This window comes from Cricetulus griseus, chromosome 2 (genome assembly GCF_003668045.3).
Source record: "Cricetulus griseus strain 17A/GY chromosome 2, alternate assembly CriGri-PICRH-1.0, whole genome shotgun sequence".
NCBI classification, from domain to species: Eukaryota; Metazoa; Chordata; class Mammalia; order Rodentia; family Cricetidae; genus Cricetulus; species Cricetulus griseus.
This window is the reverse complement of record NC_048595.1, coordinates 382,056,504-382,083,808: the sequence shown is the minus strand read 5'-3', so window position 1 is coordinate 382,083,808 and position 27,305 is coordinate 382,056,504. Positions and strand designations below refer to the sequence as shown.

The 27,305-nt window shown below is 47.3% G+C and overlaps 1 protein-coding gene across 1 annotated transcript in view; it reads right to left on the bottom strand.

Annotated features, from left to right (window-relative positions):
- Positions 1 to 27,305, bottom strand: part of Fbln1 (fibulin 1) — a 61,797-nt gene that overhangs the window by 21,332 nt on the left and 13,160 nt on the right. Inside the window, exons 9-15 of the mRNA XM_035438813.1 lie at positions 26,595 to 26,738; positions 25,720 to 25,848; positions 24,846 to 24,971; positions 23,880 to 23,999; positions 22,508 to 22,639; positions 20,290 to 20,413; positions 1,274 to 1,416 (exon numbers count right to left, since the gene is read on the bottom strand). Coding sequence (XP_035294704.1) covers positions 1,274 to 1,416; positions 20,290 to 20,413; positions 22,508 to 22,639; positions 23,880 to 23,999; positions 24,846 to 24,971; positions 25,720 to 25,848; positions 26,595 to 26,738 — 918 coding nt within the window. The remainder of the gene's footprint in view (positions 1 to 1,273; positions 1,417 to 20,289; positions 20,414 to 22,507; positions 22,640 to 23,879; positions 24,000 to 24,845; positions 24,972 to 25,719; positions 25,849 to 26,594; positions 26,739 to 27,305) is intronic.

The window sequence follows — 27,305 nt, the reverse complement described above, 5'->3', positions numbered from 1 at the left end:
GTGAGAAATCAACTCCTATGTCAGCACAGGTTAGAGCACCATAAAAATGACTGATGGGGACTTGGGAAAGATGTGTGTAAGGTTGTTTTTTTAAAAAATAATTATTTAAATTGATGTTATGTGTATTAGTGTGAAGGTATCAAATCCCCTGGAACTGGGGTTACAGACAATTATAAACTGTCATGTGGGTGCTGGGAATTGAACCCCGGGTCCTGTGGTAGAGCAGCCAGTGCTTTTAATGGCTGAGCCATATCTGCAGCCCCATGCATAGGTTTGTTGAAACCTCACTTTACACAAGGCAAATATCAGCTACAAAGACTTCTCTGGATGAGTGAGCAGGTGGAAAGAAAGTGGGGGCTGAGCTCTTCCCCTCAGGACAACATCGGCCTTGTGGGTCTCTCACGTCTTCCCCCACTACTGTCGCCTAGTGATCCTGTATGACACTGTCAGTGTTGGCCCAGGGGTCACCTTGGATGACTCAGTCACACATTCTCCTGGAGAGGAAGGGCCTTTCTTATTAGTGTGTTCCCAGAGCCTGGCACACAAGCTCACTGAACGTCTGCTAATAGACTTAGTCAATGGGTCAGGGAGGGAAACTCCATGCACAAGAAAGATGGTGACTGGGGACCAGAGAAGCCCACAGCGGCACACCCCAGAGTGTGACATGTGTGACATGAAGAGTGGTTCACTTAGGAGCATGCAACCCTAGCCCGACTCAGGAAATGTGAGGGCAGCAGCCATGTCCTTGGAGAACCAGGAAGGACAACTGAATTGTCATGTTATTCCTGGGGTAGCTGTTTCCAGTCCGGCTACTGTATCCAATCTGCCCCATTTCCCAAGAAGTTTTGACACACCAATTTCATCTGTTAGTACCTCTCAACAGTTCTCTGAGCCTTGGGGTGAAGCTTCAGCTTCAGGTTTAAGCTCCTGCTCATCCTTCCAGCCCCATCAGTGTGTCTTGGTCCTCAGTGCCCTCACTGCCCCACTCACCTCCAGACCTTGCCAGCTGTGATCTGCTGCCAAGTTTCTTCTTTCTCTCACTTTGGCCAATCACCTCCTATTCACTCCTCAACTCCCCAGTGTTCAGTCTTGAATCAACACTGAATGCTATTTACAGAATAAGTGTCACCCACAGACCCCTGGTGGGAAAGGTGTGCCTCCTACCCCTACCACATCCTACAAGGAAAGGAAGGGCTTCTGCAGGCCAGGCCCTCTGCTCAATCAGAAGGAGACTCTGAAGCATGTCCCAGGACCTTCAACTTGATCTACTCACCCTCAGGACGGCTGAACTCTCGGAAGGTGGGCAGCGAGATGACTGTGTGGGAGATGGTGTGCACAGGGTCTCGCACACAGGCCTCATCGGTGGGACGGCAGGACTTGATGCAGCGGACAGTGTCTGTTTTCTCTTGGCGGAAACTGCAGGGAAACAGCCCAGGGAGGTTGATGGCAAAGCTGGGACCACAGCTCTCATGGGAAAAAGCAGCCTGGTACAAGTAGCAGGCGGCCCAGAGGCAGTTCTATCAGTGCCTAACAGTGGCCTCTGTGGCTCGACTATGGTGTATGAATCTGTGCATGGTCCTTCCTATGAAATGGGACACAATCTGACCTAGCTGCTAACGTGCACAGGTTGAAAACTGCCAACGCACCAAGTGGTTATTAGTCTACCACTGAAGCACACATTCACTTCTCAGCTGTTCAACAACAGTATTGAGTAGCTAGAGGTACTGGGTACCATGGACACCAAAGTGAACAAGGGTCTGTAGGATCCTTCACCCTGGGAACTAGCAACTGAGCAATTAGCAGGGTTTGGGGGAGGTGTATAAACTGCTGATCTCAGTGTCCATCACAGAGAAGTCAAATCCAAACCACTAAGGGATGGGAAGGAAAAGGCTAACAATTACTGTAAGCCCATGTTCCAGGTACTGTGCTAGACTGTTCTTAAATACTTTACCATGAAATAAGACAAGGTTGGGGAGATGGCTCATCAGTTAAGGGCACTATTTGCTCTTTAATACAATCCACAAGGCAGTTGGTTCATAGCCATCTGTAACATCAGACCAAAGGGATCCAACACCCTCTTTTGTCCTCTGTGGGCACTGCACACACTGGTGCACAGACATACATGCAGGCAAAATACACACACACACACACACACACACACACACACACACACACACACACACACACATATATATATAATTAAATTAAAACTTAAAAAAAGAAGGTGGCCAGTGTCTGGGGAACAATACCCAAAGTTGTCCTCTGGCCTCCACAGGACACGTGTGTATACAAACATACATATATATGAAATGATGAAATAAAAACAGATATGAACATAATACAAAATGAAGTTCTAGTTCAATGAGTTATCGTAAGGCAAACATCTTTATAATTATCAGCCATGTCAGGGGGTAGAGGCAGAAGGATTATAAGTTCAAGGTCAGCCTGGTCTATATAGTGAGACCCTTTCTCATAAAAACTATTCACACAAAGAAAGAAACCTTGTCCAACTGCCTGAGGTCACCTCGTGTGCACCAGAACAATATCAACTCTTCTCTACACTACAGCTAATCCCTAACCTGGGCCCATAGCAAGCCTCTACTTGATTTCTTTACAGTGTTTATTTCTTTACAATGTATATTTCCCACAGTGTATATTTCTAGCCAATCATGAATTTGTCCATGCATAGGTTACAGCTGTCTTTAAGCTCCTTTTGACTGACAGTTTCCCCTCCATCCTTTCATTTTCCACACAATCAGGGAAGGAATCTAGTGCATTTCAGCCACAGAGACCCACATTCAGGAGTTGGCTGCCAGCATCCTTGCGGTGTGGTCTAGAGTGCTTCTCTGTCTCTGAATTTCCCTCCCATTGGCTGCTGCATTCGGCACAGGCCCAGTCTTGTTGGTAAAATGACACAGGTGGAATGTCTCTCATCAGGTCAGGTGGTTTCTGGTCTTTCTCTGATACCCACAGCCGTTGGTGCTCAGAGCCTACACCCACCGTACTAGTTAGCTTTTGTCAACTTGTAACTAGCTAGAGTCATTTAGGAAGAAGGAATCTCAATTGAGAAAACACCTCTATCAGACTGGCCAGGTGGCAACTCTGTGGGGCATTTTCTTGATTACTGATGGATGTGAGGGGGCCCAGCCCACTATGGATCCTGTCACCCTTAGGCAAGTGGTCCTGGGTGATATGCCTTTTTTTTTTTTTTTTTTTTTTTTGGTGTGTGTGTGTGTTTGAGACAGGTTCTCTCTACATAGCCCTGGGTATTCTGGAAGTCATTATGGAGACCAGGCTGGTCTTGAACTCAGAGAAATCTACCTACCTCTGCCTCTTGAGTTCTGGGATTAAAGGTGTGTGCTACCATGCATGGCTGGTCCTGGGTAATATAAGAAAGCAAGCAGAGAGAGAGAGAGAGAGAGAGAGAGAGAGAGAGAGAGAGAGAGAGAGAGAGCGCCAATAAGAACATCCCTCCATGATCTCTGCTTCAGTTCCTGCCCTGAGCTCCTCCCCTGACTTCCTGTCCCAATGGACTATAAACTGTAAGGTAAAATAAATCCTTTTCTCCCCAAGTGGCTTTTGGTGATAGTGTTATATCACAGCAACAGAAACCTAACTAAGACAGCCACTGACTGTACCTGGGGATGGAAAATTGTCGACAATTCACTCTCATTCACTGGCTGGGCCTTCTGTGTAGGGAAGCAGTTTCATATATGTACTGCTATGCGGTCACGAAAAGGTCCAATTCTACCCTGATACTAATCAGTGTTATAGCTTGTAGATGAAATGCTCTCCTTAGGCTCATGGGTTTGAACACTTGGCCCCAAGCTGGTTGCACTGCTTTGAGAGGTTAAGAAACCTTTGGGGCAATGGTTCTCAACCTGTAGGTCATGACCCCTCTCAGGAGGGGTCACGTATCAGATGTCCTGCATATCAGATATTTACATTATGATTCATAACAGCAGCAAAATTACAGTTATGAAGTAACAACAAAATAATTTTATGGTTGGGGGTCACCACAACATGCATTACAAGAACTGTATTAAAGGGCTACAGTGTTAGGAAGGTTGAAAACCACTGCTTTAGGCAACAGGGTCCAGTGGGAGGAAGTGGGTAATGGGTAGGGGTTTGGCCTGGCCCACTTCCTGTCCTGTTTTCTGAACTGCCATGAAATGTGCCAGTTGCCTCATCTTCCTACCCCAACCAAGAGTTGCTCCTGCCATCACACCCACCATGATAGACTGTACCCTCAAACCATGAAATAAACACCCTCTCTTCCATTTGAGAAACTAATACAAACATGTACTTGGGTTTTTGTTTTGTTTTGTTTTGTTTTGTTTTCCGAAACAGAGTTTTTCTGTGTAGCACTGGAGCCTGTCCTGAAACTCACTCTGTAGACCTGAATGGTCTTGAACTCACAGAGATCTGCCTGCCTCTGCGTCCCCAGTGCTGGGATTAAAAGTGTGCATCACTACTGCCTGGCCACAAACAGGTGTTTGTGTCATGAACTATGTGGCTCTCTATTACTCCTCAAAGGATTTTGAGGGAGGGGGAAAAAGTTGGAGTGAACTCATGGTACAATCCAATCTGATGAGGTTTGGTTCACTGCCATTTCTGTCCTTTCTTGAAACTCCCTTCTTGGCCAGAGAGAAAAGGTGGCTCTGGGGTTCCTGGTGCCTCCATAGCTCTGTAGCCTCATCAGGAGTGCCTTGCTGCTCACTGGAGCCACTTCTCCAGTGAGCCCTAGGTTTGTCTATCTGTGGTTAGTGGGAACTGGTGATGCAGGATTGCAATTTGGATAGCAACAATCCCCAAAGCAGCCGGGCTGGCCACAGCTTCCAGGCATCCACAGTGGGCATTTAAACAGTAAAATACATCAGTGGTGACTGATGAGATGGTTGTCAGTTAAGTACTCGCTGCCAAGCCTGATGGCCTGAGTTTGGTCCTTGGGACCCACATGGCAGAAAAAGAGAATCAGCTTTTGTAAGTTGTCCTTTGAGTCCCTCTAAATAAATAAATGTAATAAAAAAAGAAAATACTCTGTAAACTAACATTTACAATTCAGAACAAAGTTTACAAATTTCTTATCTTCTCCAGGGGTCCAGGGGATAGGTTTTGCTCTACTTCACAGTCCCAATTCTACAGACACAGAACCTCTCACAAGAGTTCGTCTGACTGATCCCATGTTTCATACAGACTAGGCTCAGATAATCACACTAAGGTGACCATCACCCATCAATCACTGTAAATACTTTCTCTAATATGTTCTCCTTCTTCTACTAATTTTAAATAGAAAGACTATATCTGCATAGTCTGAGCTATATGGTAATTGGTAATATGCTGCTTCCCTCCAATAGTCACTCAGCTGTAATGCCACAGTTTTGGGTCAGTGTGTGCATGTTCATAATGGCATGGACTCTTTGTCAGTTTTGCCGGGTAGAAAATCCTGCATGTTTCTTAATTCAATCAAGGTGGTAATCAAAATGAACCATTACAAGGTGACATGTTTTTTCTTAGGTGTCCGTTGTTTGTTTGTTTCCTACCTGGTAAAGTCCAATAATTTTACAAGACTGTCTTTGTAAACTGCATTAGTTTTCCTGAGTTCATGTCATGTATGTGATGTGTTCTTCCTATTTCAAAGCTAATTGTTAATTTTTGTGACTATTTTTGGTCAGTTATCATTTACAATACTGACAATACAGAGATGCCCATTGTCTGTATGTTGGACCTTCTCTGCATACCTTCAGAGTTCCCTGTCATCTGCATGCTGCATACAAAGATGCCTGTTATCTATCTTCAGGGTGGACTTGCTTTGTGTGCCTTGAATATTTATTACTTTTCCTTAAGACTTTCCTCTCATTGTTCTACTTTGTTTCTCTGTTGCTATAATACAACATTAGGACCAAAGTGACTTGGGTGGGACAAGTTATTGGGCTTACTATTCCAGGACACAGTTATCCATCATTGGGAAGTTGGAGCAGGAACTCAAGCTAGGAACCAGAGAGGAATGCTGCTTGCTGGCTCACTCATAGGCTTATGCTCAGCCAACTTTCTTTTACAGCCAGGGACAACCTGTTCAGAGAATGGTGCTGCCCACAGTGGGCTAGGCTCTCCTTTATCACAGACTAACCTAATAAAGACAATTACTCAATTAAGAAACTTTTTTTTCCAGGTGATTCTAGACTGTGTCAAGTTGATGGTGCTAACTAGGACATTTACATTATCTCTCTTTTTATTTTTTCCCTTTTCTAATTTGTTTCTCTTTAGTGTTTAATTTTTGTTTCATTTCTCATCATTTATTTTTATTAAAGAATTTAACACTTAAAAATGACACATTAAACTGACCACCTTGTTTTTTATGTTTTAAATTCTAATTCATATTTTTCTTCCATGTTTTGGTCTTTTTCTGAACATTTTTGGCTTATTTCACCATGGTATGTTTTTTTGTTCATTGTGGTTTTTTTTGTTGGTTTTGTGTTTTAAGACCCAGGAGACAGGGTCTCATTCTCTGGTAACTTTCTTGCCTCCTCAGCCTTACAAATGCCAGCATGAGAGTTATGAATTACCATGAGTTAGTTGCTGAATATTAGAGTTTTGTCTTTCAAATGAGCTTCCACACTTGGGACATCATACTGGTTCATAGTCTTTGTTCTTAAAGGATGTTGAGGATAGAACTTCAGGGTGTGAATTTGGTGACACTGTGATGTTATCCCTTCAAAGACATATATATATCAAAGCTCCAGCCTCTAGTACCTCAGAAAATGGCCTTATTTGGAAGCAGATGTAATTAGCGAGGATGAGGTCACAGCAGAGCAGGTGGACCCCCCAGTCCAGGAGGACATTAGTCCTCCTAGGAAGAGACCCATGACAAGACAAAGTCACAGGAGGTGAATGCTGTATGATGGCAAAGGAAGAACTGGACGGATATTAGTATAAACCAAGGGATGCTGAAGGTAGCAAGCAAGACACTGGAGGCTATACAGAGCCATTCCCCTCCAGGAAAAAGGTGCCTCTCTTCTGATGGAGCAAAGAGTGGCAAACACCTAAGTGGGAAATAACAGACACCTACTATAAGCCACCTAGGTCACAGTCCTTGCTACAGAAACTAGTAAATGGACTCTGACCTGGATGCTTTTTGGTTTTTCCTCTTTAGGGGGAAGTCACTTTCCTGGCATTTTAAAGTTGAAACAGTTCATAGTCGTATTTCTGACCTCCTTGGAGCCTTCTAGTTTGCTGCCTCTGAGGTCCCCTCTCTGGCATGCCTCTATACAGTCTGGGACCTTCCTCTTCAGTAGTGTCTGTTGTCACTGTCAATTTTCTATTCTGTTTCCACAAACTTCCCCTAGAGACCCGATCACTGGGGAAAGCTTTGGCAGCTCAGTCTCCAGGCTCCATCCTAAGCTAATCCCACCATGGGCTCCCACACTTCTTGGCCACTGTGAGGCAGCTCTCACTCAGTTGCTCTGAGCTCCCAACATTAACTTGCTACTCTTTCTGTGGGTGTTCACTAATAGGGATTCTCCACTATTTTTCCAGTCATTTTCCACAGATGCAACCAACATGCAGAGGCCCTGACTTGCATTTGGGTAGTGTGTGGAGATGTCTTTTTGCTTTGTTTAATAGTAAATATCTTCCATAGAGTTTTAATCTTCCTGCCCAGTTGTTTTGAGTGTTTTGGAGGTAGGATCCAGAGAACTTCAAAAACTCTGCCTGCATCTCTCAGGCTGCCCATTCTGCAGATATTTCGGCATTTCCAAATTTTCCTTCCTTTTTATTTTATATGGTTGTTTTGCCTGCAAGCATGTATGTATACTGCATGCATGCTGTGGCTAAGGAGGCCACAAGGGGAATCGGATCCTCTGGGACTAGAGTTACAGTTGGTTGTGAGCTGCCAATGGGTGTTCTGGAAGACCAGCCAGTGCTCTGAACCCTGAGCCATCTCTCCAACCTCTACTACCATGTTTTATCTGTCGTGCTCTGTTCCACTATACACTGACTCCTCCTTTTGCTGACAGAGTATCTTGCTGTGGATCTTGGGGACCATAGAATGGGAACAAACCTTCAGAGACATCTAATTCCAGAAGTATTCCTTCTTCCTCTTAGGTGGTATAGCTCAAGACAGACCCTAGACCAGGCTGTGAGTTTCAATGCTGGCCCTAGCATATGCCAGCAGTGGAGTTTGGAGCAATTTACCTCAACTGTGGTTCTGTATCCTGCTCACCAAGTAGAGAAATGAATAGAGTTTGATCCCCACAGTTGTGAGACTGAACAAGTCAAATGATCTTATTTGTAAGTAGGGTCTTAGGACAGCATTGGGCCCGCTGTGAGTGTCACGTATCTTCCCAATACTGATAAATATCTTTATCTTTTCTCCTTGGATTTACCGCACTGACAAGGTGAGATAATCACAGGTCTTAGAGGCTTCTCCTATTAGTAACCACAGATACATCCAAACTCTTAGAGCCAGAATCTCCCATTAAACTAAGAACCAAAGGAGCCTTTGGCTACCTCCCAACGGGAAGTCAATGCTCACCAGCTAGATACCAGGTATGGTCTCCTAAGTCACTTCTTAGACCTTTCAAAGCATCCACAAGGTGGCCCTGGATGCTCTGAGAGAGGACAGCAAAGCTAGGGGCAGAGCTTGTGTGCAGGAGGCAGGAGACTCAGAGACCTGCTTGTTTGTCCTTCACCATCTGGTCTTCAGCAGCAAGATCTGGGAACAATGCTCTGTAGTTCTGGAAGCTTTTCACAAGGGGGGGGGGTGGAGAGATGGCACAGAGGTTAAGAGCACTGGCTGCTGTTCCAGGGGTCCTGAGTTCAATTCCTAGCAAACACATGGTGGCTCACAACCACCTATAATGATGTCTGGTGCCCTCTTCTGGAGTGCAGGCAGAACACTGTATACATAATAAATAAATCTTTAAAAAGTGGGGGTGGGCTAGTGATATGACTCAGTAAGAGTGCTTGCCATGTCTTCCAGAGGACCCGAGCTCAGTAAACAGAACCCATGCTTAGCATGGCAACTCCAGCTTTGGGAAAATCCAGTGACTTCTTCTGACCTGTGTGTACACACATTCTCTCTCTCTCTCTCTCTCTCTCTCTCTCTCTCTCTCTCTCTCTCTCTCTCTCTCACACACACACACACACACACACAGATACTAATAGGAGCTCCACAAAGGAGTTCAAGCAGAGGTAGAGAGAGAGACACTTGAAGACACTGTGGAGGGGACTGTGACAAGCCATGGAAGATTGCTAGATAGGCTTTGAGACTCCTGCAGCACCCACCCCATCTTAAAAATCCTGTGGCCATGAGAACAAAAGTTGTGCCTGATTATTCTGGTCATCGATGACTGTCAGACTAAGACCTTTGGACCCTCCATTCCAACTAGAATCAAGGTCCTTACAGACCTTTCTGGCTTCATTGAGGACAGTCTTGAGCTAAACCTTGAAAATGCTATCTATCCGCCAAACCACCTACACACGCACCTACCCTTTCAACCACCCTTTCTTCCATTTTATCCACCCACCCTTTCTCCCATCCATCCGTCAGTCTGTCCATCCATCCATCTATCAGTCCATCCATCCATTCATTCTCCCACCCAACCATCCTATCCAGTTATCCACTTATTTACTGAGTTATATCTTCAGGTCAAAAAGTCCAAAGGTGCCCAAATTAATCACAGATACTACCCCTTCATTCAAAAGCTCACAGCCTAGCAGGTGCAGCAAACAAGTTAACAACTTTAAAATGCTGGGTAAATGCTCTGAGGAACGTTGCCCGGGGCTAGGGAATGCTAACCAAGAAGGCTTCACTGAGGAAGTCTGTAAGAAGAAAGACAGCAAAAGCCAGGCGTTGGTGGTGCACGCCTTTAATCCCAGCACTCAGGAGGCAGAGGCAGGCGGATCTCTGTGAGTTCGAGGCCAGCCTGGTCTCCAGAGCGAGTGTCAGGATAGGCTCCAAAGCTACACAGAGAAACCCTGTCTCGAAAAACAAAACAAAACAAAAAAAACCAAAAAAAAAAAAAACCAAAAACAAAAAACACTCATAGCCATAAAATAGATATTATCTCTCTTTTAAAAAGGAATAGAATAGGGGCCACAACTACATGCAATAGATGCCATGAAGATCTTAGGCAAATTCTTCAAAACACTCCAGTTTCCGAGCAGAAAATAAACTGCGGGGAGAGCTGAGTGGATACCAGGAGATCAGCAGAAGGTGGCTAGGCTGGAATCATGATGGAGAAGATAGAGGCAGGAGGATTAGGATTCACAGTGGAGGTACAGTAACAGAATAGAATAGGCAGAGCTGGGGTACATATACCACCTACATGATCTTGGGCAAATCACACAGGTTCTCTGAGTATCCACAAAGACAATACAGACTGAAAGTATACAGGAAATATCTGATAGACACTTTAGGGTTCCCAGAGAACATCACAATAGTGTTGACCTTTGTCTCCTCTTGGCACAGCACTGGGGTTCAGTAATGGCCAATGAGCTGATTTATCATTTAGCCAAGAGCTTCGTCCAAGAAGTATCACTTGTGTTTACTGTTTTCCCAAAACATAAGGTTAGTTAGTTATACACTCAGTCCCGGTGATCCTGTAAGGAGCCCCAGTGGCCAGAAGGCCTACTTCCTCAGGCCACACAGGCCAAGTCATAAGAGCCAAGCCCTTCCTTTTTTTAGGGGCTGTTTCTGTATCTGAAAGATGAAAGAGGCAGAGCTGCAGATCTCTGAGGGTAAAGTCCCTTTCTCAGCCATCAGTGCTACCCTTTGGGGTAACACAAGAAGAGACAGTCCACAGGTATAGACCAGGCCCAGACTCATTCTTTCCAATAAATGAGCTCTATTGCTGGGATTCTCAGGTGCCTAGACCTTATGAAAGATATCCCCCAGTCACCTGTTAGGGAACCAATTCTGGAAGGGGTGCAGCTTACCCCAGGAGAGAAAAGGCATAGAGACCCCTGTCCACGCCAAATAAAACCAAGGCACAAGAGGCATGCTGTGTGAGATGGCTGCTGGGACTTTATTAGAACCCCAAGGGTAGGAAAGCGACAGGAAGGGGTGCCCAGGGCCCAAGCAAGCACTCAGAGCTCTGCAGACACAAAGATATAAAGCTTGGCCACAAAGGAGCTGACTGTGCCATGGCGATAGAGATCCATCTTGACGGTCAGGAGCAAGTCCCTGGGTTCAGGGATGGGCTTGGTGAGGGCCACCACCCCACTGTGGTGGCTCACCTTTCGAGTGGTGAAAAAGCCCTCCTCATTGCCAGCGGTGATGGCCAGCTGCATGCTATCCCCAGGGACAGCACTGGAGGGGCCCATGCGGAAAACCACTGCGGGCACTTGGATGTTGGTGGGGAAAGAGAGGTGGTAGTAGGTTATTCTCAGAGGCAGCCTGGGGCACTCCGGGTTCTCATGGCAAGGCAAGCGCTCACAGCGGCTGAAAGACAAGTGGACAGAGAGACAGGAAGAGGGTTAGCGCCACCTCAGCAAGCAGAGAAACAACAGAGTGTGGGCAAGCGCGGATCACTGGATGGGACCTGCTTCCCCTCTGGCCAATGCAGCCGGCACAAAGAGCACCGTCACTCACCTGGAGGAGGTGCTGTAGACCTCCAGGCCACAGACTCAGGTACCAGCCTCTTCCAACACCCTCTGGGGCACTGGTAGCTGAGGTCAAGCCATACCCAGGGTGAGATGTGTCCCTTTCTCAAGGTAGAGAACCACCTCTGGCACACTCAGCAGGGATCTCACCCAGACAGTGGCTAAGGCCACAAAGAGCTCCTGGGTGGGTCTCAGGGATCACCTAGAAACCATCATCATGGCTATTGCCATTTATATCACATGTGGGGCTAATCCTCATACATTCATCAGTGCCATCACTACCAGTGTTCAAGATGACTAGCACCATTTGTCAGATGAGGAAACAGGTTCAGAGGAAGCCACAGTGAGGAAGAAGCCAAGTCTATGCTCAGGGGTAAGGTCAGCTTCCTAGTCTTTGTGATTCAGCTTTAGACATCTGCTCTAGTTCATCCGCAGAGACAGAGTGTAGACATGACAGGTTCTAATATCCTGTGACAGGTCTGAAGTTCCTGTGGCAGGATGGAGACGGGTCCTAACTTCCTGTGTGGTGGAGATGAACACAGGTTCTCACTTCCTGTGACAGGATGGAGATAGGTCCTAACTTCCTGTCTGGTAGATATGAAGACAGATTCTCACCTCCTGTGACAGGCTGTAACTTCCTATATGTGGTATAGACAAAGAAAAGTCCTGATTTCTTGTGTGGTAGAGATGTCCTATAACAGAATGGAGACATCTACTAACTTCCTTGTAGTAGAGATAAAGACAAAATGTGGCAGGATGTAGGATGGAGACAGCCCCTAACTTGCTATGACACGAACCGACTTCTTATGATAGGGTGAGGATAAGGTCTCTTAGTAATTTCTAATGACAGATTTTTAACTTTCTACAGCAGGATGTTGAAATGAGGAAATGAGCCGTGTTCTATGTCCTGAACACTAGGGCCAGCACATTCTAAAGGCAGTGTGACACAGCCTTAAAAAGAAGCAGAGCCAATATGTCAAGCCCTTCTCAGGAAGTTCTGCCATTTTGACTGTGTTTGGATTCTCCACTTGGGGATATTTTTCTCTCCTGGTCTTTCTTTCTTTTGGCGTTTTAAAGTCTCTAAGTCTTGTCCTAGTTTAGATCACACTTGACACTTCCTGTGCATGGCATTTCTGTTTGCATCTTATGGGATGAGTATCAGGGCTGCTAGGAAGTCTTTCATTTACTTGACTATTTACCATTCTCGCACTAAGAAAAGAACAGTCCTACAAGTAAGATTCATGACACGGTAACAGGCGAGGACCATGCACACTAAAGAGTGGAGTCTGGGAGGAAGAGCCCAGAGCCAGTAGTAGGGAATAAAGTGGGCATGGGCATTACTGAAAGGCAGCTACTCCTAGAGATGCCAAGGACCAGGTCAAATGGGGTTGTTCTACATGCCCAGGAGATCTCTCTATCAAGGAAGGGCCTTTGATGACTGGGAGCTGGGAAGGCAGTGGAGAGTCAGGGAGGCCGCTGGGATGAGTTGTTTTCCTCTGATGTGTCAATGGTAGTAAGCAGCAAATTGGAGTTTCAAAGTCAGCCATCACCCTTCAAAGGCACCACACACACACACACACACACACACACACACACACACACACACACACACACGAACGCACATACATGCACGGGAGGGGGGGATTACCCCAGTGCTTCAGGAATAGTCTGAATGGGTCTGGTCAGTAGGTGGTGCTACAGTCTCCTTCATGGAATTTGGTTTTCCCACTTGTTCCATGGGGCCCTCTACTGACCAAAGACTAGGTCTTAAGTTGCCAAATAAGCACTGGAATGGGAAGGCGAGAAATGTGAGGCATGCATGATGTCCTGGTTGAGCTCCTATGACCATCACATCCTGGCGATTGGGACACTGTCATCCAACAAAAGAAAACCCAAGCTCTCCCTGGCAAGAGGTGCCTCGACCGGCTCTTTTTAGGCCACTCACTTCCCAGGTGCGACAGTGGCTCCTTGGATTTATCCCCTGCATCACCACAGGGCTCAGTTCCTACTGCACTTTAAAAATCACCACTATACAGGCTGGCTAGGTCCTTGATTTTCCTTCTCTGCCCCAAATCTATTAAAATATCCTAGAAGTCATAACCACTGTGTGTGGCAAACTGCTGGTCAGACTAGGGACAGAAATAAAACCTGTTAGCTGGCTGGGTGTGTTGGTGGCACACACCTTTAATCACAGCACTCAGGAGGCAGAGGCAGGTGGATCTCTGTGAGTTCAAGGCCAGCCTGGTCTACAGAGCGAGTGCCAGGACAGGCTCCAAAGAAATACAGAGAAACTTTGTCTTGAAAACCAAAAAAAACAAAAAAACAAAAACAAAAACAAAAACAAAAAAAGCAATGTAAGAAAAAGAAAAAAGAAAAACAAAACAAAACAAAAACAGAAAACCTGTTAGCTGAATAACCCAGATTGGGAGAGGGAGGCATCACTGAATCTATTACAGAGTAGGGCAAAAGGGAGCTGGACCTGGGACCCGCCTGGCATGGGGACCAGGCTCACAGATCCACAGGCATATTCCCTCCTCACATATGCATTATGGTACAATGTGCCTCAATTCTCTAGTTCAACGACTTTGATTATAGCACCCCAAGTTCTGTGAAAATGACCAGAAGCCACTACAGGTGAGAGGCAAAAACCAAAAGGAAGGCTGCTGGGCCACCCCTGTGGCCATCTGTTGACATTTCCCTCACATTCCCCCAGGACCTGGCCAAGCCCCTCTTGACCTCTGTGACCACTTATGGCACTTTCCTAAGTCAAAGTACCAAAGCTACCCAGCGTCATGACAGCTTTTTCAACCATACCCCCAGAGTGGCTCCACAGAGCAGGGGAAAGATGTATCCAGCCCCCACCGAATGCTAGAGACGGCCTTAAACACAGGAGTAGCAGGCACTCTGAGGTCAGGACCCTAGCTGCTTTGGCATGTCTACAAGACTCATTTGTGGCTTGTGGCCCTAGCTTGCTGGGTCAGGCTCCTGGGTAGCCAGGAGCATCATCAGAGAGAAGGAAGCTGCATGAATTGAGAGAGGGTCTGAGGCCCAGAGAGTGGGGAGGGAGAGGGAGAGGGGGAGGGAGAGCGACAGGAAGGTGGAAGAAGATTGGTTTCCACATCTTACCCATCATGGTTCCAAAACATGCCCTTAGGAGAACCACAACTGGTTCCTTTGTATATACTCATATGACGTGTATACACACAAGTGCACATGTGTGCACATGCACAGAGATGCCCAAGGTTGACATCTGGTGTCTTCTCTGATGGATCTCTTATATAGTGAGGGAGGGTGCCTCACTTGAACTCAGAGCAGGAAGATTTGGCTGGTTTAACTGGCCAGCTTGCTTTGGGAACCCACTGTCTCCACACTGAGACTACAGATGAGCTGCTATGCCCGCCTGGCATGGGTGCTGGGGATCTGAACTCCAGTCCTCACACTTGTACAGAAAGCATGTCACCTGCTAAGCCATCTCCTCATCCCAGTTCATATTGTCTCTTTTTAAGACAGGGTCTCATGTAGCCCTAGCTGACCCTGAACTCCTGATCTTCTTGCCTCTAAATCACCCATGCTGAGATTACAAGTGTTATGCCATGGCATCCGTTTAACACTCTTTCTAAAGGTCAGGGAATTAAGAGGCCTGGGTTTCTAATGAGGAGGAATGGAAATTGTAGACTAGAAGCCTCTCATCTGAGATGTGCCTGGAAATGAGCCACTCCTCACTAGCACCCCACCTCCAGCTAGGGTGAGCAGCTTGATGAAAACCTTCCACTGGAGACTCAGGCCCCACCCCACTCCCTCCACCCAACACTGGTCTCATAACTGGTCCACACCCCTCAACAGGGCCCATCAAAGGAGAAATTTATAACCAGAGAGGACTCCTGAACAGCTAGCAGTCACAAAGTCATAACCCTATGTGATGAGGGATGTCCATCTGTGTATATGTTTATCTTATTGGTTGTTGAATAAAGCACTGTTGGCCAATAGGGAAGCAGGATAGGTGGGACTAGGAGTCGAGGAGAATTCTGGGAAATGTAGTAAAGAGACGTCACCATGTGATCCCAGGAAGAGAGGATGTGTAAGACCCGTGTCCTCGGTGAGATAAGTCCTTATAAAAATATATAGATTAGTAGTTATGGTTGATAATTAAGACTGAGCTAGCTTCTGTAAGGCAAAGGAGACAGTCACCAAGACAAAATGGCAGCCCACAGACTGGGTAAAGATATTCACCAACACCACATCTGACAGAGGGCTGATCTCCAAAATATACAAAGAACTCAAGAAGCTAGTCCCCCAAACACCAAACAACCCAATTAAAAAGTGGGGTACAGAACTAAATAGACAATTCTCAATAGAGGAATCTAAAATGGCTGAAAGACACATGAGAAAGTGTTCAACATCCTTAGTCATCAGGGAAATGCAAATCAAAACAACTCTGAGATACCATCTTACTCCTGTCAGAATGGCTAAAATCAAAAATACCAATGACAGTTTATGCTGGAGAGGATGCGGAGAAAGAGGAACACTCCTCCACTGCTGGTGAGAGTGCCAACTTGTACAGCCACTGTGGAAATCAGTATGGTAACTCCTAAAGAAAATGGGAATGAGTCTACCACAAGATCCAGCAATTCCACTCCTAGGCATATACCCAAAAGAAGCACATTCATATAACAAGGACATATGTTCAACCATGTTCATAGCAGCATTATTTGTAATAGCCAGAAACTGGAAGCAGCCTACATGCCCCTCAACCGAAGAATGGGTAGAGAAATTGTGGTACATTTACACAATGGAGTATTACTCAGAAGAAAAAAACAATGGAATCTTGAAATTTGTAGAAAAATGGATGGAACTCGAAGAAACCATTCTGAGCGAGGTAACCCAATCACAAAAAGATAAACATGATATGTACTCACTCATATGTGGACCTGCTTTATGATACATAGTAGTGACCATGCTTTATCAGAGCTGTTTTTAATGATGTTGCTCAGAATGGTTTCCTCCCAGATGATGACTGAGAAGCTAATTTAAAAAAAAAAATGGTGCCAAGTATCACAAGAGTAACAGAACTGTGTTGTTTTCTGGGATTTTGTTTTTTACTTTTTTGTTGTTGTTGCTTGTTTGTTTTTTTTGTTTTTGTTTTGTTTATTTTTAATGGAGTGTGCTGGTTGTCTCTACAATTTTGTTCAAATGACTGCAGAACCTGGAAAAGCTGTTGCTGCTATTGATGCATAACATATTGCCATTATTGCTTGCTTTCTCTCTCTCTCTCTCTCTCTCTACCTATGTATGTACGTATGTATGTATGTATGTATGTATGTATGTATGTATGTATGTATAAGCTAATTGAAACTCAAATATGTGATGAATCCAAGGTGTTTCAGTTAGTGCTCAACTGTGCATGCAAATTTGATTTCATCTTTAGTAAGTAGTAAAATTATATGCTTGCCAAAAAAAAAAAAGTGACAAACTGGAAGACAAATGTCACACAATTTCAATTTTATGTGTAATCTAGAAATGATGAACTTATGGAAACAGGGAGCAGAATTGTGGCTATTAGGTTTCAATGTGGGCCTTCTAACAATGGGGAAACAATTGGTTTAAGGATATAAAACTGCAGTTGGACAAGAGGCATGGACTCTGTGAAGTCTTGAGGTCTACTGAGAGCATGATAAGTATGGTTGATAACAATATGCTATATTTTAAAAGTTTTGAGATAGTATACGTTAAGTGTTCTCAAAACAAAAATGATGAATATGTGTGATATAACATGTTAATTGGTTTAATTTAGCCATGCCATTGTGAACATACTGTATTCTGTATCATAATTGTGCATGACTTTATTTATGAGCTAAATAAATGAATGGAAAAAAAAGACTGAGATAGCAAATAAGAAACCCTAGTCATTGGCCAGCAACACTGTAACTAATATAAGACTCTGTGTGTTATTAGGGGGCCCTAAAGCAGCGGCAGAACCCAGGCAGCCGGCGGAAAGAGTTATCGTTACACATATGCCCTTCAAACGCTATTTCAAGCTTTCCCATCTGAGAGTCAAGTGACCTTAGACATAGTCTTGTCACCCACTGACCAGCAGAACAAAACTGACAATGTTACTCAAAAAGAATTGTGCCTTGAGGAGAAGAACAATGCCTCACCACCCTCATCCCTACCATAGCTCAAGGGGCGGGCTGGGCCAGTACTGAGCCAGGCTTGCTACCCTTGATTATCAACACCTGACCAAGCAAGTAAGCTTGTACTACCTTACCTAGGTGGCCCAAGGTTGATCCAAGGCCACAGCACTTATAAAGGCCAGGACCAGAAGCTCAACCTTTCTACATTGCAGCTTGAGTCCTTATATCCATCCCCACATGGCCTCCCAGATTCACATGCCATAACCAACAAAGACGCAGTTCCCCTTTATCCCAACTGTACTGCAGGATGAGTGTGTCCTGGAACACTGCTCCTGCCCACTGGGAAAAACCCAGGGTGAAGTCTATGTAAAACAAGCAGAGGTTGTGACCCACAATCATGGGTCACTCTCAGGGAACTCTGAAGACCACCCCACCATTCCATTTTACAGCTGAGAATAAGAGCTCCAAGAAACCCAGGAATCTGAAACCCAAGTCTGCTTGATTCCCAAACTACGACCTTTAAAGAATGTCACAGCATCTCCACAAGGCTTGAGTCTTTACTTCCCAAGGGGGTTCACTTAGGACTCCCCAAACCCTCAGCACAGAGGATTCCACTTCCCCAATCCTCACTCTCCGGCACTTGGTGACACGTAGACTAAGGACAGAAAGTGTCACAGGAAGATGGCCATCTTCCCAGGGTTGAAGCATCATTTCCCCCACTCCGTCATCCCTGTGTCCACATCCAGTCTGTTTTTATGGAGAACAGTTTCTTCTTTCAGCCCAGAAACAGCAGGGTGGGACAGCTGTGGCCTAGTGCATCACCCCCAAACTGGAAGGAAAGGCACCCCAGGTGTCCTGAGGACACCCCATTTCAGTGTGCAGGTCTCCAATCTCCCCCATTAACCAATTCATCTCCACTAATCTTACTTCAAGCCTGGTCAACACCATCCTATTTGCCCACCCCTCCCCTGGCCAGTTTGGGCTTACTACATACACCCTCTCAGCATCCTGTGTACTCTCTGTTCACTATCTGGCATGTGTTCCTAGAAGCTGGCCCAACGAGCAGGACATCCATGACCTATTGTCTACCCAGGAGCCTGTATGCAGTCAGCCTACCAGCACCTGGAATTTGCTCACCTTAACAATAACTTCAGCAAACAAGGTCAATCTGCCTACCCATAGACTCATATGTCTGTCCTGACCCCAGCAGGACAGCCTCCTCCTTCAGCTTAAAGGCTGTGCTGGAGTCAAAGGTTACCATCGCAACCAGAGCCAACTCTGGAATCCTCAAACCCAGTCATTTATAATGGGAAACAGAACTCGGCCTCAAACCAAGGGTGCATAGCTTTCTTGGTGACTCAGGGCAGCTCTACCACTGCAGCCAGGCTATTGCACAACTTATGAGCTCTTGGGGATGTGACACATTTGCAAACCCACTTCTAGAGTAGCTTTTCTCTGACCCAGACACAGAAAGAAATAAGGCACCTGGTGGTGTTGAGACAGGGTCTCAGTATATAGTCCAAGCTGTCCTCAAGCTGGTGATCCACCTGCCTTTTCCTCCTAGTACTGGGATTACAGGTTTCCATCAACACATCAAAAAAGGTGATAGGTTTGTAAGTAGATTAAAAGCATGCAAGAGAAATCCAGTAGGTCAGGGGATGAGGGCAGGGCAGTGTAGGCAAGCAGCCCTAATGTCAGAAAAAACTCAGGGTTTCCAGGATGGAGCAAGCTGGAAGCTGGACACAATCTACAACAGAAAGAGCTGCCCCCTGGGTCCCATGTTGAACACTGGAGCCTGAAACATCATCAAAAAGAAAGACTGACCACTGAGCAGGAGGGGTGGCTGGCCAACAGCCAAAGACAAGCGTGAGGTCAAGAGATCACAATGGAAAACGCAGGCTGTCCAGCCATGTGCTTGCTTTGAGCATTTCTGTGCTGGTGGGGAGGTCATCGGTCCACAATCCAGGAATGAGCCCCCAGAGTGGAGCTTTTCCGTAACAAACAAATGAGGTTCTCTGGGTAGAACTGAGATGAGGGTGGTTGCAGTGAAAACCATGGCCTGGGAGTCCTCTGAACTCTCTAAGGAAGGAGTTCCTGGACACTGCAGAGGACACCATGGTGACTGGAGCTTACAAGGGCACATGGTCACAGTTTCAAGTATAGGACACAGGATATCCCATGCTGTTCCCACACATCACTCAGCTGGATGGAATCCAGATGCCTTAAAAAGTCACCTTGAGTCCTGGATTTTGGCCAAGATATTGCCACCTGCTCATCAGGGTCAGCAAATTCTCACATGTGCATGTTACAGATGAAGTGACTAAGGTCTATCTTAATGGCAGCATGCCCACAGTCCAAGACTCTGCAGTCATTGCCATGGCCTCTGGGGATAATCTCACTGGCCCTCAGAGACCTTGAAACCAAGAACCAGCAGGTTCTTAAGGCTGAATAGGAGAACACTAAGGCCACAGCTTGTGAACCACCTGCCCATGCCCAGAGCTGGGCCTTTAGGAAGCCCAACACAGGCAGATGAGAGTGGGCCCCATAGACTTACGTGTCTGCAGAGCGGCGATAGTTCTCAGGGCATTCAAAGGACAGACAGCGGAAGCTGCCCTGGATGTTGAAGCAAGTCTCATTGATGGAACAATTATGGATACCAGTCACACACTCGTCAATGTCTGCAGAGAGAGACCAAGAGGCAGTGTGGTATGGGCTAAAGCCACAAAAACCACCCCCACCCTTGCCAACTGTGTATTAACATCCTGTCCCTCCGTGGGAGCAGCATCTGGTGCCAGATCTGTTGACCAGACACGGAGAGTTACAAGAACACTAGCTTATCCACTATCCCTGGAGTGGGGGTATGCCCGGAGAGCAGATACTGTGTGAAGACAGTTCGAGCACCAGCAGGGATGACAATACAAGCATTACTACGATCCTCATCTTAGAGAAGGTTCACAGAGCCTAAGGAACCCATCCATACATTCTGTATAAGTGACAGAGGCAAGCTTTGAACCCAGGAAGGGAGGTACTAGAATCTGGTGCTCCAATTACCTAGCATCTGTCTATGGCTCTCAAGGAACACGACCCTGACCTCATGTGTGACTGGCTACATCCTGAGGACCAGAAGGGTCAGAGCCTATGGTCCCACATCACAGGTGAGGAAATGAGGCCTAAAGGAACCATGCATCTTGCTTTGAGTCTCAGAGTGTGACTGAAGTGGTTAGATGGGGCACCAGGCCTGGAGATCCTGCTACAGGGCCTGGAACTTCTAGAGGTGGGGGAGCCCCTTACATGATATTCCAAGTGGGCGCGGGGCTCAGGGGTACCTCCAAGCCTAGGAGGCAGCTGTTAAGAAGTGTCATGTGTCTGATTGTCACCGGCAAAGCCACCCTGGCCAATCTCAGAGACCACAGTTCAGGAATGTGGGTTTGTGGGTTGTTGTTATTTTTAATCTTTTATTTGGAGGGTGGGGGTGGGCATGTGCCACTGCATGTGTGTGGAGGTCAGAGGACAACTTGCAAGAGTCTGTTCGCTCTTTCCACCATGTGGGTCCCAGGCATTGAACTCAGAATCATCAGGCTTGGCAACAAGAGCCTTACTCAGTGAGCCATCTTGCCAGCCCAGGAATGTGTTTTTGCTGCTTCTGGGCAGTACTCCAGGCTGTGGTGAGGGAGCTGGGCCAGGAGAGCAGAAAGCAGGACTGTGGGGGAAAAAATGGTCCTGTCCAACCTCAGAGGAGTGGGCCCCTTCCAGAAAATGGCACAGGCCCCGCCTTTGGCTGATCACCTTCTTTGTTGTTGTTGGTGATAGTATGTGTGTGTGTGTGTGTGTGTGTGTGTGTGTGTGTGTGTGTGTGTGTGTGTGGTGTGTGTGTGTGTGCCCATGCATGAATCTTCTTCTGTTATCACCCACATTCCACCCCACCCAACAAACTGGTGCCCAGCACGTGGATAGGTGGGCTGGTCAGCCAGCTCCAAGGAACTGTCTCTCCCTGCACCTGTAGTGCAGGGGTCACTAGTGACCATCTTCATGTGCAGGACCTGTCTGGGGCCTCTGGATCGTCCTCTCATGGGGACTTGTAAAGAAGAGGCTGATCAGCTTTGCCTGTGATCTGCTCTTCCGCAGCTCCCAGTGTGAGCCAGAGGGCATGCACCGGATCATCTGTTCACAAGCTTGTTCTCAGCACTGTCAGTAACCAAGTAGGTGAACATGGATGCCAGGGAACCCAGCAAGGTCTTAGGAAGGGGAACAAATACAGATAGACTCTGCCAGCTCTCACCACCAAGCCCATGCTAGAGCTGACCCTAGCCCACTAAACATTCACAACCACTGGAGTCCCCAGATGCAGAGACCTCTGAGTTCTCATACCAGACTACAGCCAGCCCTTTGCAGGAGCAGAGGCATCTGACACCTGCTCACTTCTGTAACCTAGGACCTGGCTCGCAGCCTGTCTATTCAATGACTGGGTCAGAGGAATGCACAATTAGACTAGACTGAGGACAGGGTCCCTGAGTCACTCTTCCAAGGCCAAAAAGGACAGAGTGAGAGAGTTTGGCTGTTCTTATCTGACAGGACCTTCACAGAGCCCAGACAGCCTTGAGGACAGGCTAGGTCTTACATGTGGGACACCAGGACACCTCTCCCTCCTCCCTGAAATCATTCCCATCCATCATGGTACAGCCCCTGCATCTGGGAAGCACATATCTCTCCCCTGACACTGTGGGATTTGTAACATACAGGGATGACCCCAACACAGGTTCTGCCTCACTCACCTTGGCAGTTGCGACCATTGGGGGCTAGCCTGTAGCCAGATGAGGGGCAGCTGCACTGGAAGCTTCCAGGGATGTTGATACAGCGGTAGGAGCAGATGTGACCTCCAGTGGGCAGGGCACACTCATCAATATCTGAAACAGCACAGTCAGAGTTCTCCCTCAGGATCTAGCTCTGCTCCATGGCCACAGCTGCAGCTAGGCCAAGCTAGGAAGAGGCCTCAAGCACTGGGGCTGAGGGTGGCTATGAAAACCATCATAAAGAAGGGGAAATTGATGCCTGGAGAGGGAATGGGACTAGTCTAGAGATATTCAGTCTAGGGATATTATAGTGTGAAGTATGTACAGAGAATGGGAATAGAGAGCAATCTGCTAAAAACAAAACAAAACAAAAACAAAAATCACCTAACCCAACCAGTCAATCAAAGAGAAAACTCACCACCCATCACATGACGGTACAGGCTAAGTCTCCCTCATCTGAAATGCTTGGGACTAGCAGATATTTGCCACTTATATAAATAAGATGTCTTGGGGATAAGAGTCAAGCCTAAACCCCAGTTACACTTGTTTTATACACAGACTAAAGGCATTTATATACAGTATTTTCAGTGCACCTGAGTTTGGACTATGACTTTCATGGTATAGAACTTTCCACTGTGTAATATCAGTACTCAAAAAACTTCAGATTTAGGTGTGGGGACATAGCTCAGTGAAATAGCATCTGCTAAGCAAGGCCTATGTTGGATCCCATACCTCTACACACACACACACACACACACACACACACATACACACACACACACACACACACACACACACACACACCTCTACACACGAATATGGCTCCACAGGCACACGCGTGTGCAAGCACACACATAGACAGCATTTTGGATCTCAAACTGGGGGTTTTCAGCTTGTTATAACATCAGTACCATTTGCCTTTGAAGCTCCCAGGTGCTCTGGAGAGAGTTTTGCATTTGACAGAGAAGAAGTTGATGGCCAGGCCTGGTGAGGGTGGCTCTGTCTCAGGGGTTCTGTGGCCCTCAGGTCACTCCTCACCTCTCAGCCACTTACTGCTGCCAAGCCCTGTGCCCTGTGGCTCAGAGTGCCAGCACACCAAGGGGTTACCATGGCATGCATATTAAGAGAAATCCATGAACTGGTTTATTCTCTTCCTAACCTCACTCTCAAGCCCAGTAGAGGGTCTCTGAGACCTATCAGAGGAAAAGCAAGGATCCAGCCCCACCTCCAAGGGAGCAAACAGGTGGAGAAATCCTGTCAGGCTCTCTGCCGTGAATTCTGAAATGCAGCCAGAACCTGCTGTGCGTTGGGTGGCAAGGCCAGGGTGCTCCCCACAGTACCCAGGGTGCCTCACCTTCACAGGTGACCCCGTCCACATCACTGAGCTGGTAGCCTCGTCGGCAGTAACACTGGTAGGAGCCGTAGACATTCGCACACTCCTGGCTGCATGGGCTGTTGAGGCACTCATTCACATCTAGAAGAAAAGAGGTTCCTAGGGGTTAGAGCTCAGAGCCACATCTCAAGTCCCTGCCTCCCCTACAGACTGAGGATACAGAGAGCAGTGAGCAGAATATTTCCTCATCACCTCCCTGATGTTAAATAGGGAGGAGAAGTCTGAAGTTACAAGACTGAGATGCCCAAGGAGTGAGGGGCCTCCACTCCAGCTTGCTGTAGCTGAGAAATCTGGAATTTCTCCACCCCTGCTACTGCCTGTGTGAGGCTACATGATCTCCTGGCAGGATAGTAGTGACAGCCTCCATGAGCCTGTCCCCACAGGGCATGGGCTCAGCATGACAGCAGCATATCCAGAGTCCTAGCATGACCACAGCCCCTTCTAGCTCTCAGTGGAAATCTTTCCTACCCTCCCCACTTCATCTCCTAGGTTGTGACACAGGTGACACAGCCTTGGTACTTCTAAATCTCTCAACTTTGGGGCTAGTTGCAACCCAGTTATTGGTCACCAATTCCCTTCACTTAGAGCAAGCTCCAGGCCAGGTTCGGTCCACCACTTGTTTTTGTAAATAAAGTTTTATTGGCACATAGCTATGAACACCTTTGACACATCCAGGAATAATAATCATAGATGATAACACAAGACACTGTTGTCTGTGCACAGCAAGACTCATGAACCCAAACAACCGACCAAGCCCTGCCAGGAAGACTTGCCAAGTTCCAGCATGGCGGCTACTGGCTTAGAGTCATGTCTCTGGAGTGGAGACTTTAGTATCCTTGAAATATCTGCCTAGTAAACTCCAAATGAGTCTTCGAGCAGAGGAGGGATGTGGCTAAGGCTGCTGGCCACCCCGTGACCCACTCTCACCTTCACAGGACCGGCCATCCACAGACAGCCGGAAGCCTGCAGAGCAGCTGCAGTGGTAGGAGCCTGGTGTGTTCTCGCACTTGTGGCCACACAGGCGCCCGGGATAACGCTGGCACTCATTGATGTCTGAAACAGAGGGGCAGTCAGCTCAAGGCATGCCCACTGGAGCAGGGCCATGTCCCACCCTTCTGCCCAATGGCAGCAATTCATGGACTTCTGCCCTTAAGTCCTTTCATGTCTCAGAAGGAAGGGCTGAGGCCTCTCTTGACTGTATCTGTGTGAAGCCCTGTGCTCTGACAAACGTGGCACATCTGGACAGATGCCCTTCTGCCAGCCTGCTCCCCACAGGAGAGTCTGCTGGGTTTTGCTGAGGGGCCGGGGGGATGGTTAGGGTAGCTGTCAGCCTCCATCAAGGATCCTGGTTTGGTAACAGCAAGTACTATCTGGATAGGGTTTGACTCCACTCCTGGTCACCTTTTGATCTGACTGCCTTAGAGAGTTGTGCATCCAAAGCCCTGGAGCTCTATAGGTCTGTAGCAAATCTAGAAAAATCACTGTTATCTTGCCAGATGCAGACTTGGGCTGGAGTCTTAGAAATGCTTGGAGGCTGAGGGTCAAACAGAACACCTGTCCCATGAGGAAGCAGGGAGACACCACTAGTGCCCTGATGGTGGCCCAAGTCCAGGGTGGTGGCAGAGCTGCAGCTAGACAGTGTCTCCTGACTGAGGGTCTTCACTCTGGGGCTGCCTACACTTGGGACCTCCTGAGATGAGGATGGGATGGACACGGTCATGGTCACTCTAGGTGCCACAGACTGTCCCCCGTGTGGAGTCACCTGGCCAGGGTCCCGAGGGCCCGAAGGACATTCACATACCCACGCAGGTCCTGCTGATGCCATCAAAATAGTATCCAGCCTTGCACTCGCAGCGGAAGCTGCCAGGGGAGTTCAAGCAGTTGTGTCCCTTCCCACAGGGTTCCGCTGGTGGTGAGCACTCATCCACATCTTGTGAAGGAGAAAGGAAGACACACAGAGCTTTTTAGAGTGCAACACTAAACAGTACACTGACAGCAGCCATCTACTCTTCATAGAACTTCTACAATGTGCCAATCTGGAACAGCAGCTGATCCGCCGCCAAGAAGCCAGCTCTGATCTCTAGAGACAGGAAGTAGCCAGGGCTGTCAGGGAGGGGCTAAAATGGCCTAAGGACTGTGGGGAGGAAAGCCCCTTTCCTGGCAGAGATCTAGGCCAGCTGATTTCCCTAGCCCAAGTCAACACAGGAACAGGAACATAGTGGGAATGAACAAGACACCACCTAGTGGTCTTGTGTTCTCTGGGGAATAGCAAGATTTATGTCACCTAGATTTGCTGTGACCACTTTAGGAGAACTGAATTGTGAGTGTCCATTCTTAGTCGCCAACAGGCTGTGATCAGGTAGCCTGAGAACACTGGGCAGACTGAAGGTAAGGCTAGAAGTACTGGTGTGCTACTGTAATATAGTCTGGGCAAGACAGCAAAGACCTGTGCCCGGGGAAGGACAATGGGACGGATGGACAGGCAGAATGTCTTCACTTTGGGGACCAACTCTCTCTTCTAGAGAAGGGAAGGACTGTGCTGGAAACAGAGAGAAAAGCCAAAATTCAGAAATTCAGAAGTGTGTGTGTGTGTGTGTGTGTGTGTGTGTGTGTGTGTGTGTGTGTGTGTGAAAGAGAGAGAGAGAGAGAGAGAGAGAGAGAGAGAGAGATACCAACCGACACAGCGAGTTCCCTCTTCATTGAGATGATAGCCACGGCCACAGTTGGGCACATTCTTCTGACATGTGTACGAGCCCTCTGTATTGATGCATGTCTGCCCCACAGGGCATGGGGCACTTATACTTAAACATTCATTAATATCTACAAAGAGAAGAGACAAGATGCAGCACGGTTAAACAGCGGCTATCCATGAATACAGCTGCTGAACCTCCAGAAGAGCCTTCCCCTTCTCTCAGCAAAGAAACAAACCAATAGGCCCTGATCACTTTGCCCTACACAAGGGTAAAGGTCAAAGGACAAGGCAGCCTCAGGTCCCTCTCTTTCCTCTCCCCCTGCTTCCAACCATAATTTCTCCATCTTCTGTGGCACCTGCTGGCCGGGCTTTTCTGCATGCATCTGACCCACACAGGTAGATAGGTCTCTGCCCTCATCTTGGTGCCAGGAAGAGAGGTACCCACCCCTCTGTACCAGCCCCAGACCACAGTGAGGCCCTAGGCTCCTCTGGTGGTTGGGTGGTCCCTGTCTACTTCTCCTTGCCAGCCCTTGGAAGCCCCACCCCCAGGCAGTGTGGTAGTCATGCCTCCGATCACATTCTCCACAGAAAACTCCTTCCTGTGTCCCCCATCTGGGCTGATTCAGGCCACCCAGAACTCCCAGCATGGCGTCTCCTTTCACAGCTATAATATGGGGTCCACTGGCCATTCACCA